Raw genomic sequence first — 18,107 nt, forward strand, 5'->3', positions numbered from 1 at the left:
AAAAACAAGGTTAGAGTTTGAAGAGAGGCTCGAGGAGTCACCAGAAAAGAGCATATCTCCAAGGCACGCTTGATGAGTTGTGTAGTTCATTGGATTGGTTTTCCCTCTGAGGTCATTGCTAGAGTGCCAACCTCCGCTCCAGTTCTCGGATTTCGTGTATCTTTTTCATTGAGGATCGTGGAGATGGTTGCCTCACGTACTTCCCTAACGGCAAACGGCTGCTAGTTCTATATAACTTCTTTTTCAGATTCCTTGTGGGCTAACCTGGAGGTGGTGGCATAAGCATGAGCTTCCTCAACTTGCTTTAGATGCTCCTGTGCCAAGGTTTGGCTAACTGGTGAGTTGTTGGTTGACATGTTCGAGTACCCATTAGTGGTTGACCAGCATCTAATCCATTTCTTGTGTCTTGGCAACAGCACTGATAACCTCATTGAGGTTTCTCAGCTTCTCTGTGTGTGCCTTGTTTAGTTGTTCTCTTTCTGCTTGGAGGTTAATTAGTTTATGTTCCAATGCAGCAAGTGCTTCCTTGAGCTCTGTGATTTTCTATGCATACTCTTCTTCTTTAGCTTGGAACATGGCATGTGCATCCCTTAGCTATTATGTATGATGTGCCTCCTTCTCTTTGGTGTGCACCACCTCCTTTTGGAGATGCTCTTTTGCTTGATCTGGTTGAACCTTGAGGTTCTCATTCTCCTTGGTTGTCTAGACTATGGTCTTGCTCAATAGCCGATTTGTGCCCTTTAATGGTTTACAACCTTGCTTCATGTTCTTCTGTTGCCTTTAAGCTTTTAATGATGACCTCTTTGTGTGTGATATCGACTGTAGCTAAATGATCTTTGAGAGCTTGTACCTGGACAGTTGTGTCTTGGATCTGCTTCCACAACTCTTTGTTTCTATCATGCAGCATATGAGTGGTCAATAGGTGACAGTGCCATACCCTTTGTTCCTGTGAGACCACATATTCAAACTTCTTAAGGCTGAGCCGTCTGAGTCATGATATTGGTGTTGCAGCATATCCATCCTTCCTTGCTCTCTTTGAGGAAAGTACCTGCATCCACAGGCATCTCCATATAATTGAAGAAGGATCTTGTGCCTTGGACGTTTTCGGAGTCTAATCTCCTTTTCTTACTTGGGCCAAGACCTTCTTTGATCCTTTTGCGCTTGCCAACCTCTCGTTCTTGTCCTTTTTGAGCAACTTCTGGATGTTCTGAGAGGAGGCTTCTTTGTCCTCTTGTGTTACAATCCCTTGTGGAAATTGTTGTTTTCCCTATTCTTGGGGCACACTTGTTTCGCCTGAGGGTGGAAGATCTAAGAGTCATCGATCATGTAGAGGGGAAAGGTTTTTGAAAACCAAGGTGGCAGGGTTGGAAGGTGGTGTTGGGAGTACTGAATCTGGAACCACGAACTCTGAGGACAATTTTTCTGTGGAGCTTATGCTTTCAATTCCCAATTGGGGGTCACGGGTTGTGGTTACCTTTAATGGTGTTTGGTGTTTTGCCAGTGCTGCCTAATATGAAGCAATGTCCTTGGCCACCTCCTCTTCCATGCGCTTGGTCTCTACTTCCACTTGTTGGAGGTTGCCTCTCATCTTCTTGGGTTTCCATGGCTTCTTACCTTCCTTGGCTTCTTTGGTTATTTCCTTTAGGATCTCTTTTGTGTCTTTAAGAACAACTTGTCCTTCTTGCAAATCTGCTATGAGGTGTGTCGGATCCACCATGACCTCTTATTGTTTTTGGGCTTATGATGCTTCCTGTTCCTGAGTTCCTTGGGGGAGTGACATATTGCCTACATGGCTAAGTATTTTGGTAAGAAGGTAAGGGTTGAACGCTTTTGACTAGTGGGACTTGCGGTAGTTTTCCAACTCCTTGTGGATAAACCATGCCCAATCTTCTATTTTCTCCTCATGTACCTTGGCGATTCTGTGAAGAGGTACTCTATTGTACCTGTCACTGTCTTTACCTCCACCAAGATCATTGACATGGCTCGGCAAGCTCTTTCATCTACTTCTTCCCTGATGTTTTCATATTCAGCCCCATTTAAATTATATACAATCTTCTTTAGCATGTCTTCCATTGGCATTTGATCGATGGGATAAACATGTGCCTGGATGGCGAGGGAATTGCAGTGCCTCTTGTATCATTCCCTCACTGATGAGTAAATGTTCTGTAGATCCATCTAGCTTTGTTATCGTTCCCCTTTTTGTATTCCTGTTGTATGTTTTGAGGAATTCGGCACAAAGTGATTGGTTGAACATGTGAGGTAGTACCTTTGCCATCTTTCCCAGTCCCACCTTTTCGAGCTTATACTACACATCTGTGTCCTCGAGAATCTCAAGGCACTCGGGGCTATGGTATTGGAGGAGGATTTTTCCTTGATCCATTTGGAAGTCTTCTTGGAGAATTGTCCCCTTAAAATCATGTGCATTAGGTTCAAGATATGTCAGCTTGGTGCCTTATGGTGCTTGCTTCCTTTTCGCGGCGGTCGGAGATCCTGTAGCACTAGTTTGAGTCACGGCCGGGTTCCCTTCAAACTCCGGGTCGGAGTTTTTCGCGGCGGTCGGAGATCCTGTAGCACTAGTTTGAGTCACGGCCGGGTTCCCTTCAAACTCCGGGTCGGAGTTTTTCGAGGATGCCATCTATAACATTATCAATAGAGCATCACTCATTGTTGACTGGTAGGAGCTCGTGTGTTAGTGGTGCATTAATCGGTGATGACTATGATGGGAAGAGTATTAGTAAGGTAAGTAATAACAATAATGGAGTGATGTGGTGAATTAGTAAGGTAACTACGTGAATTTTTATGTGCCATTAATAGCAGATTGTAGTTCACGACGTGAAAGGTTAACCCGTGAAATGTTAAGACGTGAAAGGTTAACACATGAAAGGTTAAGGCGTGAAAGGTTAACCTGTGTGAAAGGTTAACCCATGAAATGGCAATTTCGTGATCTGGCAGAGTATCTCTCATGGCTTAAAATTTGTGATGTATGTTACTTATTTGCTCTATTGCTTGAGCTATTTATGAGTAGGAGGTGGATGTAGAACATCAGTTTATTTTGCGTGAAAGTGCAGATGAGGTTTTGTTACCGCCGTGAAATAGCAGAATGTTATCACGTGTTGAAATCATACATTTTTTGTGAGTGAGAGTGGAAGAAACAAAGCACATGGGAAAATTAAAGTATATAAAAAAAGAGAAAGGACTGAAGTGGATGAAATTACATGTTCTTTTAGAACAAGCATTTCCAACAGAAACTCAAATCATCGATGATTGAAGCATTCACAAGGCATCAAGCTCCTACCTAAGACAACTGTGGCAAAATGGAGTGCGGACCACAAACAAGCAGTAGGTGAAATTTCAGCTAGAAGGATGGAGTACACACGATGATCACAAATGAGCAAGTGGCAAAGAAGACAACTCAAAAAATGATGCACGAAAGAGGAAAGACGTGGCACTTATGTTCTAGCCGTTCGGCACCGGCGGCCATCTTTATTGGGCATGCCATGTGTCTGTAGACGTTTTGTGGAAGGTTTTTTACCGTTTCATGGCATGAACTATCATGAGGCGGTTCATGACGTGAAATAGCCCAAAGTGTTTCATGGTGTGAAATAGCTTGAAGTGGTTCATAACATGAAACAGCCCGAAGCGGTTCACGACATGAAACAGCCCGAAGCGATTCACGACGAGAAACAGCCGCATTCCCTTATACATGCAAATGTTGATACCTTATGGAGTCCTATATGCTCAAACATTCCAAGGCCACATGATATACATTTAGAGGAGTAGAATTCTACGCGTGAAACATATGAACCTTTTTCATGGTGTGAAATGCATACCCCTTTACCTTACACCCATTTGGAGTTATTGCTTGGAGCTAGGAACTCTTTGTCACCCTCCTTCCTTTTATTGCCAAACGGGAACCAAGTTTGTACTTAGGAGCTTGTGGGTATGTGTTATTGTAGCCGACCGCTGTAGTTCTAAGTGAGAACTTCTTATTGTTCCTTCCATCCAGTTACATTTACCAAATCCCAGTGAACCTATTTTATTTCATGTGCATGTGGGAGCTCATCTACATTACCTTGGTCCACAACTTGGCTCAACTTGATCTCTTTGGTGGGGGTGACTTGGAGGTGTCGCACTCCATTGTTTACTTGGTTGATCGGTTTTCTTCTTCCCCATACCCATTTTGGTGCTGCCTCCTTGACACTTGATCTATCTGGGTCTTTATTCTGCTTATTGTGCCTATGGCTCTCCTCTGTCCTTTGGAGATAAATGCCGCATTCAATCTTGTGAGTGTTGGTTTTTGGTAACCATACTTCTCCATTTCCTTGATAGTAGCCATGTGTTGTTAGTAAGTCTTTTCTTACTCGCCTCTTTTGAATGCCATATGCATGCTTGGGTTGTGGCTTCCTCTCCCTAGTTTGATCCCCTTAGCTCCTATAGCTTTGCTTTCCTACCTTGAAACCCACAAGGTTTTGTCACTATCATAGTATCCTTGGGCTTGAAGCTAGGTTTTGGGAACCCACTGTTGTTTGACTTTATACATTCGCTACCTTTTCTGTGGTCCTCTTAAATGGCGATGCTAGTTTGAGGTGGACGCCTGATCTGTTGATTCTTCTGTTTTTTTTTGTTGGCATTGGCAGCTCCAAGTCGCATGTAATTGCATACTTTCCCTTATTTAAGGGACTCCGTAGTTGGATGATGATGGTGTCATTGCCATTGTTGAGTTGTACTGCTCGACTTTCCCATTGGATGTGACAGTTGCTGGTGCAAATCGAAGAGGATGACTTGGATATTGAGTCAACACGCCTTGGTTGGAAAGGTATTTGTTAACAAATACCTTTCCAACCAAGGGATTATCAACAAATACCTTTGGAAAGGTATTTGTTAACAAATACCTTTCCAACCAAGGGATTATCTCTGATGGAGATGTTAACATTCAAAACTCCCATTATTTGTGTAATTGCTGATAAATGCACAATGCAAACCTATGCACTAGTTGCTTCTAGGTAGGGTTTGTTTAGAGCTACCCATCTTTCATAGGAAATCAATTTATGACTTAATCCCGTATCAATCAATGCAATTCTCTTTGTGTGCCTACCCTTTGTAGAGACATTTACAGTGAGGCATGCTGACTTAATCAATCAATCAATGCAATGCTCTTTGTGTGCCTACCCTTTGTAGACATTTACAGACGGGCATGCTGACTCAATATCCAGGTCATCCTCTTCAAGCAAGGTGAGTTAAGCCATGTTTACATGTAACGTTCTCCCTTGGAGTCTCTGTTTTGATTTGGCTTCCCTTGCCTTGGCCTCCTCTTGAGCATGTCTGATTTTTTCCTTCATTAGCTCTTTCTTGTGTTTTAGAATATGCTCTTGTTCAAGAATTTCGTGGGGTTAGGGGTCCATAATATTTTTTAAGCTTACTACAGTTGATATATCCCTCCATTTCTACCCCATCGATGGTTTCAATTCAGATTGACCCTTGAGGGGTGATCTCAGACACTCTAAAAGGTCTGAAACCTTTTGTATTTCAATTTCTTTTTCTTGGTGCTTCCAACACCATACATGAGGACAACGTCCCTTGTTTCCAGTTCTTTGTGTTTTAGGTTATGGTCAAACCAATGTTTTCTCTATAATTTCTCAACCATAAGCCCATGTGATGCAATAAGCCTGGTTTCATTGAGTTTTTCTAGATAATCAGCCTCTTGACTAATGCATTTTCTATAAGCCTTTCCTATACCACAATACGTAGGCTCAAAACTAAGAACTCCATAGGCATTACCGCATCAATGCCATAAGTTAGACGAAAGGGAGTGTATCCCGTCGCCACCCTATATGACGTACCATAGGCCCATAGTGCTACAGCTAGCTTGTGTTCCCAATCCATTTGACTGCCTTCTAAGGTCTTGGTCAAGATAGCACATAAAATCTTGTTAATGCTCTCAGCTTGGCCATTCGCCTGTGGCGCCTGTGGATAATAAGGTGATGATTTTTTATGGATTACAAGGAATCCCATGAGTAAATGTTCAACTTTGGTTGTAGTTCAAGCATCATCTTTTTTATAGGCTCTCGCCTCCGCCCACTTCGTGGCCACGATCACATAATGAGCTTGGGATGGATGCGCTGTTAGACTAATAGGCCAACAAAATCAATACCCCATTTCTCAAAGGGTTGTCTCACAATTACAGTTGTGAGTGGCATCCTGTCCTTCTATAGTGGAATAGTAAATTGTTAACATTCTTCGCATCTTTTCACAAATTCTATGGCGTCTCCGAATAACTTAGGCCACCATAGCCCTGTTTGAAGTACTTTATGAGCAATAACTTCTCCAGCAAAATGTCCTCCTATTCCTGAGTATGCTTCTTCTAATATCATGACAAACTCATCTTCTCTCGGCACACATCTCCTGAGGATATCGCCTTTGCCCAGCTTGTATAGTTCTCTGCAACAATCAATCGATATAATGTGGCCAACTTAATAAGTAGACACATCTTATCTTTGTTCAAGGGCCAATCTTGTGGAAAACTATGAGCTAGGTACTGTGATATTTCCTCGCTCCGCTTAGGCACCATATCAATTTTGAATAGACATGCATCTGAGAGAGGTCATCGTCAATGCCAATTGTAGGTTCTTTGTTTGGAATTTTAGACATATGGTCTGCCAAAACATGTTGAGTTCCTTTCCACACCACATGACTGTAAAGTTGAATTCCAGGAGTAAAAGCAACCATCGTGGGATTCTTCCCGTGGGGCATGGCTTATTCACTAGATATAACAAGGCTTGATGATCAACAAAGAATACAAATTTCTTGGCCATCAAGTAATGACTATATTTCTTAACAGCATAAACCATGGCCAACCTTTCACGCTCAGTTGTGGTGTAGTTTATTTCTGTGTCATTGAGTTGTCGAGCGACTGGCAAAGCAAACTGGGTAATCCAATGTGAATTTCGTAGGTTATGCCAATACGCATCCTATGGCAAAATTCAATTATTAATGTGTACATGGAATACGAGGTCCCAGTTGGGTGGTCGCAAAATTAGGCACTAGACAGTGCTTTCTTCAACTTATCATATGCTTCTTAGCATTCTTTAGTCCATTCAAAGATGATGAGTAGTCTATTTAATGGCGTAGTAATTTCAGCATAGAATATGATGAATCATCAATAATACCCAATGTGTCCCATAAATTGCTGCACACCCTTGTAGTTTGTTGGTGGGGGTAATTCCAATATCAACTTCACTTTGCTCTCATCAGTGCAAATACCATTATTAGACACAATGTGACCTAAGATTACACCGTATTTGACTTAAAATTGGCACTTTAAAGGGTTTAAGGATATGAGATATAATCGGCATCTCTCAAACACCTTCTGTAAGCAAGCCAAGTGTTCAATCCATCGTGAGTGTGCACACAAATCGTCAATGAATACCTCCAACCACTTTTGCAAGTAGTCTTTGAAGGCCGTGCACATCAATCGTCGGAAAGTTGCTAGGGCATTAGTGAGGCCAAAAGGCATAACCTTATAAGTATAGGTCTCACATCGTGTTGAAAGTTGTCTTGTGTCAGTGTTCTAGTGCAATGGACACTTGATTGTAGCCTGAAAACCCATCTAAGAAGCTGTAGGCTTCCTCACCTGCTACCCTTTCTAATACATGCTTCGTATATAGTAATGGGTAGTGGTCTTTCCCGGTAGTTGCATTGACCTTTTTGAGATCAACACAAACTCCTGCTTCCCATTCTTTTTGGGCACGATCACGATTGGTGATAGCCAATGTGTGTGCTCAATATCATAGATGAAATCCACAGTGATGAGCTTATCAATTTCCTCCTTTATAATCGTTGCATATTTCGGGTTCATTTGATACGGTTTTTGCCTAGATAGTCTTGATTCTTCCATGATTGGGATAGTGTGTTGAACCACCTCGGGTAGTACATTCTTCATTTCCATATATTTCTAAGCAAAAAAATCCTTGAACTCTTTTAGGAAAACAATGAGTGGAAGCAGCGTCAGCCTTTCGCGCGGGGCAGGGATCCACACTCGGAGCCTCGCCCATGAATATCCGAACAAGAGACTAGCCCGACCGTTCCTCCGAAACATAGCACAAAAAAACTTCCCTTGCCCGAAAGGCACTGGCGATTCCGCCAGGATAATCATCTAATGGGAGAATTAATCTAACGAGTCAAAGTCTTGACTATACTGATCTGACCGAACCTGAAGTCACATGGTCATATCAAAGAAGAGACTTGCACTTGGTCCATAGAGCTGATTCCTTCTTACAGAACAAGGGTCTTCCTAGGACTTAATCTAACTAACGTAACTAGTCGTAACAAGAATCCCTCGATCCAACCTAACCCCAACCGGCCCATGGATTAGCCAACGGCCTGACCACTGTATTGGTGGGATCCCTTTATAAAGATTTGGTTATGTTTTGCCCGGGTACCGAGGAAAAGAGTTCCCACGTCCCCCATCCGACGTTTCATGCAAAAATTAAGGTAGGCATACCACGTACACACCCAATATGAAATTGCCATTATAACAAAATCGGCTATCTTTAAAACAATCCTTTAATAAAAATCATAGTATTACGGATTATAATCCTCCAAATATTGAGTCCATTATATTACAAAATATGTCATCTGGACTCTCCGTTGAAGACTAGCTGGCCAACCAACGAGATCCAATATCAAAATTTGATTCACAAAAGTCATTCTTTTTAGTCCATTTGAATCTTCCTCGACGCACGCATGGGTGTCCTAGCAACTGCGAGCCCATGCATCACCTGGTCAGAACCCTCTAGGATCCTACTTAGGTATCCTACTTAGGTATCCTAGCGCTTCACTTAGGGACCGCTTCGTTGGTCCTCGCCCATCGTACCAGAAGCGCAACATTTTAACCGTATCGAGGCTCGTCAAGACCTCGGCAGGCTTTGCCACGAGCGACGTCCCTTGACGACTCCTCGCCAGCAGCTGTTGCAACAAACCTCTTCTTAGTTAAACACATACCAAATGCTTCCTCCAGCATTCTGGCCTAAAACAATCCTTTAAAAGAAAACAGACGTTTTATGCAAGTAAAATTTCCAGTTTGAGATTGGTTCCACAAAACTGTTTTTCGTTAATCTATATTTTCATAATGAGAATCATTGATCTCTCATCAGGGTAATCTACCCATCATTTGACTGACTATCCAACTAGATTCTTGGTGATTTCAGTCAAGGAAAAACTAGGTTAATTCAAAGGTAGTCTATTCTTTGTATTAAGAACTGGAATTGGTCATAACGAAGTTTTTGCTTGATTTAGATCAAGAGATGGACAAGTAGTTTACTGACCGTCCCTCTCATAGTCGTGGTCACCAAAATCATTCGGTTTAGTTCTAACAAGGATTTCAGATAAACATCTACTAAACTTCTAACCGTACAAAAATTCCAACTTTATGAATTTCATTCCTTCTTAACCATAATAGATTAAGAAATGGTTTTATATGAGAATATCGAATTTTTATGAAAATAATCTTTTTCCATTTAATCTAATTTTGAAAAATATCAATTTGGTGAATTACTCACATAAATATCTAAAGATATTCTTTCTACCACTTTAATTCATCAACTCTAATTCTCTAGGTGGAATTTTGGTGAAAATTCATCTTTTGTCACCAAAAATTAATTCAAATCTTTCTCTACTTAAATACCATAAAAATTCTTCTTTTAACTAAATACCAATATCCATTTTTTGAATAAGCTTAAAATTAATTTTTTCTCATTTAATGATTGGATTCCAATTGTCATGGGAATTCCTCTTTTATTATAAAATAAATTTATCTAAAATTTCTCTTTAAATTAACTAAAAATATTCATTATTTCAATTATACCAAGAATTCCACTTTTACCATTTAAATGATTGAATCCCAAATGTCATGAGAATTCCTCTTTTATCATGTAAATTTTCTCATGTATAAAATAAATTTATCTAAAATTTATCTTTGAATTTAAATAAAAATATCCATTAATTCAATTATACCAAGAATTCGACTTTTACCATTTAAATGATTGAATTCCAAATGTCATGGGAATTCCTCTTTTATCATTTAAATTTTCTTATGCATAAAATAAATTTATCTAAAATATCTCTTTAAATTTAAATAAAAAATATTTATTATTTTAATATATCAAATTTTCTCTTTTTTCATTTAATTACATGGATCTCCATTATCATGGGAATTCCTCTTTTTGCATAAAAATAAAAATACAAAAAAATTCTCTTTTATCTAATTAATTATTTACGCATAAATACAAAAAATTAGTTTTCCATGAATGTGATGAAAATCATTCTTTTAGCATAGGATGACCAATCCTAGAATATGGTAGGAAGTCCTCTTTTCACATTATGCATAAAAATGAGTTATGTATTAATTTCTAAAAATTTTACCATAGCTCCGCTACTATTACTAATAATTTTTAATATTTCTAGAAAGAATAAGACTTTGTAATACAATTACGATAGAATAACTATCTTTAGACTTTGTAATAAGACTTTGTAATACAATTATGATAGAATAACTATCTTTAGACTTAAATCCAATTTATGGAATTAAATCATAAGTTTATCAATTTTATTAGCATAAAAGCATAAAAAAGCCATTTTCTTAACCTCTAGCTTAACTAGCATAGAGCTTGATTTTTGAATTGAGAATTTATCAAGGAGAAGCATCCATTTGAATAAAGAATTAGTCATAGGAATGACTATTCTTTTGGGAGAGAGAGATATGCATAAAAAGCATCCTAATTAAGCATAAAGATTAACTTTTTTGTGATTAATCATTAGAATTCTTATAGAAAGCTTGATTTGCATTGAAAACAATTAATTTGAAACTTCTCAAGCTTGAGAGGGGTTGAGAAGTGAAATCTTTTGAGAATATAATGAAAACCATCAAATTACTTCTTACCTCTAGATTTGGCTTGCTTCTTTATCTTAGAAGGAAGCCCCAACCAATCAATTGGTTTAGTATGTTGAGAAGAAAGCTCCAAGGATTGTTGAAGAGAGAGAGAAGCTCCAATTTCTCCAAAAGTAGAGGAATTTTAAGGGATAATAGAAAATATGAGTATTTTCATGTAATACTGGCATGGTATAGTTCACAGATGAGAATACAAAAGAATGAGGGTCTATTTATAGGTAAGGGAGACCACTAACTGAGTCCAACTAAGTTCTAGAATTTTCCAGCTTCAGTTTGCCTGAATTTGGACAAGATTTGGACCAGTTTAGCTCCCATTTTGATCTAGTTTGATCCAGGAGAGAGGAGAGAGAAAAATATCTTAATATTTTTGAATTAAAAACCCTCCCACACATGTGAAAGAGGCACCTACCTCAAAGGTCTCCCCTTTCTTACCAAGGTGTCAAAAATTCATCATTTCTCTAAAATATCTCATTGTTTTAGTAATATCTCTTAATTTTTAACTAATAAACCTTGTACTCAGTCAACTCTTCATCTTATGTGAGCATTTACTCATTTTTGGGTATTTTCTTTTATTCATTCGATTTATCTCATCCCAACACTTGGATTAATATTATTGGCCCATAGGAACCTTAATTGGACCATAATCTAGAAATTTATGAAAATCTTGACCTTTTAGGCTAAGGTCTTTTAAATCATTTTTAATTGATTCCTAATGCACCTTAGAGAATTTATTTTGAACTTCTGTTTCAGGGAAATATATTTTTGATATTTGTAGAATTTTAATATCCAAAAATATCTCAATATTGAATTACCTCTCTCTAGGCAAAAACAAGGAAAAACAATATTTTTTTGCATTCAAAAACAGGGAATGATTACACTAGGCCAAACATAAAAGGTTACCCTTTTATAGCTTACTATTATCCCCCATCCGAAGATGAACCTAAGTGGCTTTCGGAGTCGAGGCTTCTCCTTTTGTGAATAGTGTGTGGTTGTGAGGAACCACTCCCCCACTCCTTCGACTAGACTAAGACTTGATATTTATGCCTACTACACCCCACTTAGGCAACTTGACTTGACCTTTATGTGGTTGTGAGGAACCACTCCCCCACTCCTTCGACTAGACTAAGACTTGATATTTATGCCTACTACACCCTACTTAGGCAACTTGACTTGACCTTTATGCTTGTCTCTCTAGCACAAGTGACTCGATAAAAAAAAGACCATGTAATCAAGTATGTACATGTTATGCTTAAGATTTACATTGGGTAAATTTTGGCCTTTAGTAGCCCAACTCTTGACTCTTATGCCCTTGGCACATTTTGGTGGCAATTTTGCAAGTTGCCCTTTAGTCTTTTCTTTTGCCTTGATATGCTTGATGTTGCTTAGCTTGACACTTTCACTTTCACAATTCACCTAGGAGGCTCTATTCGAACTAAAGAGGGCACACTAAGAAAGGTGGAGTACTTGGCATACTCATTTAGTATACTTTAAAGTTGATATATCAGAAAGAATTGAACTAGGACTAATTCCTGAATGGTTAACCAAGTAATAACTAGAAAAGCGATAGACCAATCACAAAATGATGCAAGAAAGCACTCAAACAAACATTAAATGGAGAATTATAAAAAATATTGAAATTGAAAACAATAGCGTTAGTTGAGGATGGGTTTAGAAATACACTTGGTTTGTCATATAGTGGGAAAGTCGGTCTGGCGAATTGTACTTGTAATGTTGAGAACTTCCCTTGTGCTTCTTGTAAACCTTAAAAAATCTTCAAAAATCAGTGCAACATGTCATCATCAGATAGCCATAACTCATACTATAAGATTCCTCCTCAGCCTGAATAATGAATAAGCTTTACTTTAGTCCCTACGTGCTTTACATGGAGGAGTTGTTCCTTGCAGGAGTCCTTTCTCTTGGTGCGTTGGAAGGCAAGAAGACATTGTGGAGCTTGCCAAGTTGTGTTTTCTTCACTACGTGCTTTGCATGGAGACCTTGTGGTGGGTTGCATGGGCTTCATGGTTGGAGTGGAGTAACCAAGTGCAAGAATTTGGCAAGGCGGAGGAGTGAGCTTCAAGGCTGGTTTGCTAGAAAGTACGCTAAGTTTGAGAAAAAATGGGTTCACTTTATCTTAGAGCTTGCGCAACTTTTGAAAAATCCACCTCACCTCTAGAGAAGGTAAAATGCCGCCTCCAATTAAAAATGGTAAGAAAGCTTCATGCTGGAAAATGTCTCCCTAACACTCTAATATGGCGATCTCCAACAGTCCAACTCACATACCAGAAAAATTAAACTCACACAATTGACGCCGGTCTAAATTGGACGTCTCTCCCTCTCTTTCTGCACAGACCGAGGATGGCCTGGCTCCTCCGCTTCACGCTGGCGCTGTTGGGATCGGCGTTATCTGCTCTCGCGGAGCCTTTCCGGCGCGATGTGGGGCACCCACAGTGGCATCACAGCGCTTTCCAAGACATTTCTGTGAATTACAGGCATGAGATGCGCCAACTTCTTCACTCTCGAGCTCAGGTACGTATGCCTTCACAGATGGAACGAGCGTTTGCCTAAAAATAAGATTTTTAGGCTTTACTGGTTTTCTTCTCCACGCAAGCTTAGAATTGTTCAGTAGGTCCCGGTCTAACACAGAAGATTACCCATAGCCAGGCATTTTCTGCTTCATGTGGATTCTTCAACAGAACGACCGTGTAGCTCAATGATAGCTCATACCAGGCACTTTTTATACACTGATGTGATTCATGATGGAAAAACCATGTAGCTCACTAAATCAATTCATGGAAGTCATAGAAGCCTTAGAGTTTGCATCAGGACACATATGCTTGTAGACCATCTAGACCATTGCAAAAGCCTCAGGATATTATCTAGTATTTTATCCTAATTATTTGGCATTTTTCATATTTTTCAAACATTTAATACCATCATTATTCTATTTATTCCATTAAGCAAGTCATGTAGCATTTTATGCGACAATCGGCCAACTTTTGCAGCCAGCCGACTAGCACTTGCTCATATAAATAACCATTACTTGCATCTCATTCATTCATCTCAGCATTCAGCAATTGGCTCATGAACGAATCAGCCTATATCAAGTAGATCTCATCATTCATCATCATTGGGAGCAAGTGTTTCAGTCCTATAGCCCTAGGAGCATCATCACTTGTGCCATCAGCCCACCATCAACAAAACGTAGCACCATTCAGCATTCAGCCACTTTAGGGCTCAGCGTTTTCAGCATTCATACATTCATCTTTTTGCTACAGCCCTTCTGGTGAAGGTAAAACACATTCATACAATCATTTTCAGCATTCATTCACAGCCTAGAAACAGTCCCAAAGTTGCCCATCTCTCAGCCTCAGATTTGCAGCCTTTCTACATTCCATTGGAAGAGTGCATAGGCTTGAGATCAGTCATCATCGGTGCTTCTACAGCCGTGTATAGTTCAGGCCGAGTCTTGGTCTTTAAGAGTGTTTGGCTTATCTAGAGTCCAAAGTCAGTCCTCAATCGTTCTCTTCAAAGATAATAAAGCAAATACTCCTAGCAATAGGAGGGGGCCCTTCAGTGGGTAATTTGGGACCCAATACGGTGTAGAGCTCTCTCTCTCTCTCTCTCTCTCTCTCTCTCTCTCTCTAATCTCTTAAAGTTTGAAGCGCTAAAAGTGGATTGCTAAAGACTCGCAAAACTCAGGATAAAGAAGGCGGTGTGAGACCTGTGTGACAGGATTCCTTATTACGCATAATTCCGTTGCATATTACATTGGTATTAGATTCAGCTTGTCCACACACACCGCATCCCAGCATGAGAGCATCCTTGGATGGTCAAACTTCACTCTAGCACGACCACCGACTTTAGTAACATGTCTATAGAGGATAGTACACATCAGTAGGAAGATGTCTCCCCCGAAGGAGACCTTGCTCTTCTGCCTACTACAGATACCATCACTCTTCTCCGAGCATAGAACCAGCTTCTTATGGAGCGTCTTCAACTCTTGAAGGCAACAACAACAAAACCCACTTCTCTAGTTACCCCCGGCTTCATCACCCTCTTCTTTCAGATGGAACAACAAAGATGAGAGGATGAAGCTAGACGGCGGGAAGAAAAAGCAGACAGACGGGACTATGAGGAAGCCCAACGCAGGATCGATGAAGACCACCGTCAGGCTGAACTTGTCGCTCGGGAGCACCAACGAGAGCTCGATCAAGAGCGCACGTTACTCGAATACCAAAGGGAAAAGGAGGCCATACATCTGAAGTATCAGCATCTCTTGAGTTTCCCCACCCATAGCTGCCACCAGCCAGAATTTCGCGACATTAACTATCGTCATCCGAACTCAACCGAACCTTAGTAAGTATGATGGTAAGTGTGATCATTTAGCAGTTAATCAATTCATTCATCAATTTAATGCTCATTTTCCTTTAGCTAGGATCACAGATCCTCAAGATAGAGTCCACGTAGCAGCTTCCCACCTTATGGGTGAGGCAGTCACTTGGTGGTAGCATTGGTCTAGTCTTCATACTACAGACCCGACCATTGGTGTCCCAGCTTTTCACTGGGATACGTTTGGGGTTGACTACCATGAGTATATAACATGCACATTCCTAAAAGGTGAATTTGGGTATGTTCTTGGATTCATCTAGGTATATGAGTTCAAGATGATTGCCACCTTATGGGTGAGGCAGTCACTTGGTGGTAGCATTGGTCTAGTCTTCATACTACAGACCCGACCATTGGTGTCCCAGCTTTTCACTGGGATACGTTTGGGGTTGACTACCATGAGTATATAACATGCACATTCCTAAAAGGTGAAAGGTGAATTTGGGTATGTTCTTGGATTCATCTAGGTATATGAGTTCAAGATGATTGTTGTTTTTTTCGTATATATTGCCTTTTTTTTTTCAGAATCTAGTGTATTGTATATTGTTTGCATCGTTGGAACCCGTGTTGAGGGTTTTGGTCTTGCATAGGGTCGATTTGAACTATTTATGAAGAGAGTTAATTTTTTGGCAAGGAGTCAAGCAAAAGCTTGTCGGCTATGTGACCTGGGGCTGTGAACAGCGAGGGAGAGAGAGAGATGGAGATGTCGGCTGTGCGTTGAAGCAAGCAGCCAGATCAGTTGATAAAGGGCTGGAACCCGTCAGGTAGAAGGCGGCGAGGTTGTCGGGAGTGCAAAAGTGACGACCCTCAGGCGGCGCCATTGCTGTTCGTGGGTGACGGCGTAGATTACCTTGCAGTCGACAGTTAGCGGGTAGTAAAAAAGTGTTGATTTTTTTAATAGCACACGACTAATTAAGCGAAACGTTGCTTTCATTTAAAAAAAAGCTTTACATTTTTTTTTCACAAAAACGTAGCACTTATTTTTTAAAACAAAAAAGCAATGGCAGCTTTTATGGGTGGTTTTTTAAAAACATTAAAAGCTGGCAGCTTGGCGTGGGTTTCAAAAAAAGAAGAAGTAGCTTTTATGCTTAGTTTTTAAAAGCCTTATGTGTGGCTTTTCCAAAAGCCATCTCATCTGTAAAAAAAAAAAAAACAAAAGCCACACATAAAAACACGTGCTTTTGGGGGGATTATAAAATACCCCTAGAGTGGGCTTTTAGCCACGCATCTCCTTAAGCTCTTTAGCACTTTTCCTCGCTTCCAGCCAAGATTTTCTCTCACTTGCCCTCTTCAAGATGTCGACCCAAGAATCGGAGATGGAACCCATTCCCGAACGTGAAGACTTGCTGGCTACTGAGGTCGTCGATGGCAATCTTTCCGAAGATTTCGTGACTATATCTGATTTTCAGAAGTTTAAAGTTACTTTAGAAGCTTCTTTATCGGAACGTTAGGCACAAGTCGCCGCGCAGATGCAGGCTTTACAGAATTTCATCTCTTTATTGACCACTACCTGTTGGAAGGTTGGTGATTTCGAGCGTGTGATCTATGGCTAGAAGGTGCCTTGGATTATCCCATAAGTGGAAGCATGGGAAGTTGAAGAGCCATATATAGGCTAGAGTGGCACCTTGTCATAGTCATCTCCTCCGGCCAGTGTTTTGGGGGGCAGCTCACTGAGAGATGGGAGCCTGGTGGAGGGATGCTATAGTGCCCGTTGGGGGTGTTCCTGGTGCTCGATGGTGATGCGTCTCCTACGTGCGTTAGTCTTCCGCTGCGCATTCTGACATAGTATCAGAGTCCGAGCGTGTGTGGTCCTGGGCGACTCCCTCACGCCTCGGTGGCTTGCGGAGCTCGAATCGAGGGAGGGTGTTGGAAGGTTGGTGATTTCGAGCGTGTGATCTATGGCTAGAAGGTGCCTTGGATTATCCCATAAGTGGAAGCATGGGAAGTTGAAGAGCCATATATAGGCTAGAGTGGCACCTTGTCATAGTCATCTTCTTCGGTCGGTGTTTTGGAGGGCAGCTCACTGGGAGATGGGAGCCCGGTGGAGTGATGCTGCAGTGCCCGTTGGGGGTGTTCGTGGTGCTCGTCGATGGTGATGTGTCTCCTACGTGCGTCAGTCTTCTGCTGCGCATTCTTACACTACCCTGTCTACTATCTCGGGCATGGATACCTTGGCATCTGCTTTAGGCCCCAGCATTACTCCGGAACAGTTTGGGGGTGAGCAAAAGCAGCGTACCAAGGAGATTATGGACACATGGCTACATAAGTGGCAGGTCCATTTCCAGTTTCATCCATATGGTGATGACAAAAAGATTCAGTTAGTAGGAGGTTTCCTCTCAGGCAAAGCTTTGCTCTTAAACCAACAACTTGGGCACAGTTTGAAGAAGTCTTCAAGAAAGAATTCCTCAAGAAGGAGGATGACTACAATATCGTTGCTTAGTTTGCCAGTTTGACCATGACCTCGCAGAACCTCACTTATGAGGTCTACCTTCAGAAATTTAGAGACTTGCAGATAAAAGCAACAAAGATGGATTCTACTACTCTTTTGGGTTTCTTCGTAGTAGTTTTACCCGACTCCTACCGTTTACAGGTCAAAAACAACAAATGCAAAACTTTGGACGAGGCCATTCATTCTGCTCGTATTTATGACGATACGATGGTCTCTTCCAAAACCAAACCCGTGACTGAGCAGGGGAACAAGCACAAAAGAAAGTTCTCTGCGCCGATGGCTAGCACGACTGAAGAAAAGTCTTTGGACCAACCTCCGAAGAATTCT

General features: G+C 40.8%; 1 protein-coding gene across 1 annotated transcript in view; it reads left to right on the forward strand.

Moving 5' to 3' along the window:
- Positions 1 to 13,142: 13,142 nt before the first annotated feature.
- The window catches only part of LOC147602564 (uncharacterized), a 135,934-nt gene continuing 130,969 nt past the window's right edge, over positions 13,143 to 18,107 (forward strand). The window contains exon 1 of the mRNA XM_086797887.1: positions 13,143 to 13,471. Coding sequence (XP_086654013.1) covers positions 13,301 to 13,471 — 171 coding nt within the window. The 5' untranslated portion in view covers positions 13,143 to 13,300. The remainder of the gene's footprint in view (positions 13,472 to 18,107) is intronic.

Source organism: Cibotium barometz, unplaced genomic scaffold (assembly GCF_041138505.1).
Source record: "Cibotium barometz isolate CiBa-2024 unplaced genomic scaffold, ASM4113850v1 ctg488, whole genome shotgun sequence".
Classification (NCBI taxonomy): domain Eukaryota; kingdom Viridiplantae; phylum Streptophyta; class Polypodiopsida; order Cyatheales; family Cibotiaceae; genus Cibotium; species Cibotium barometz.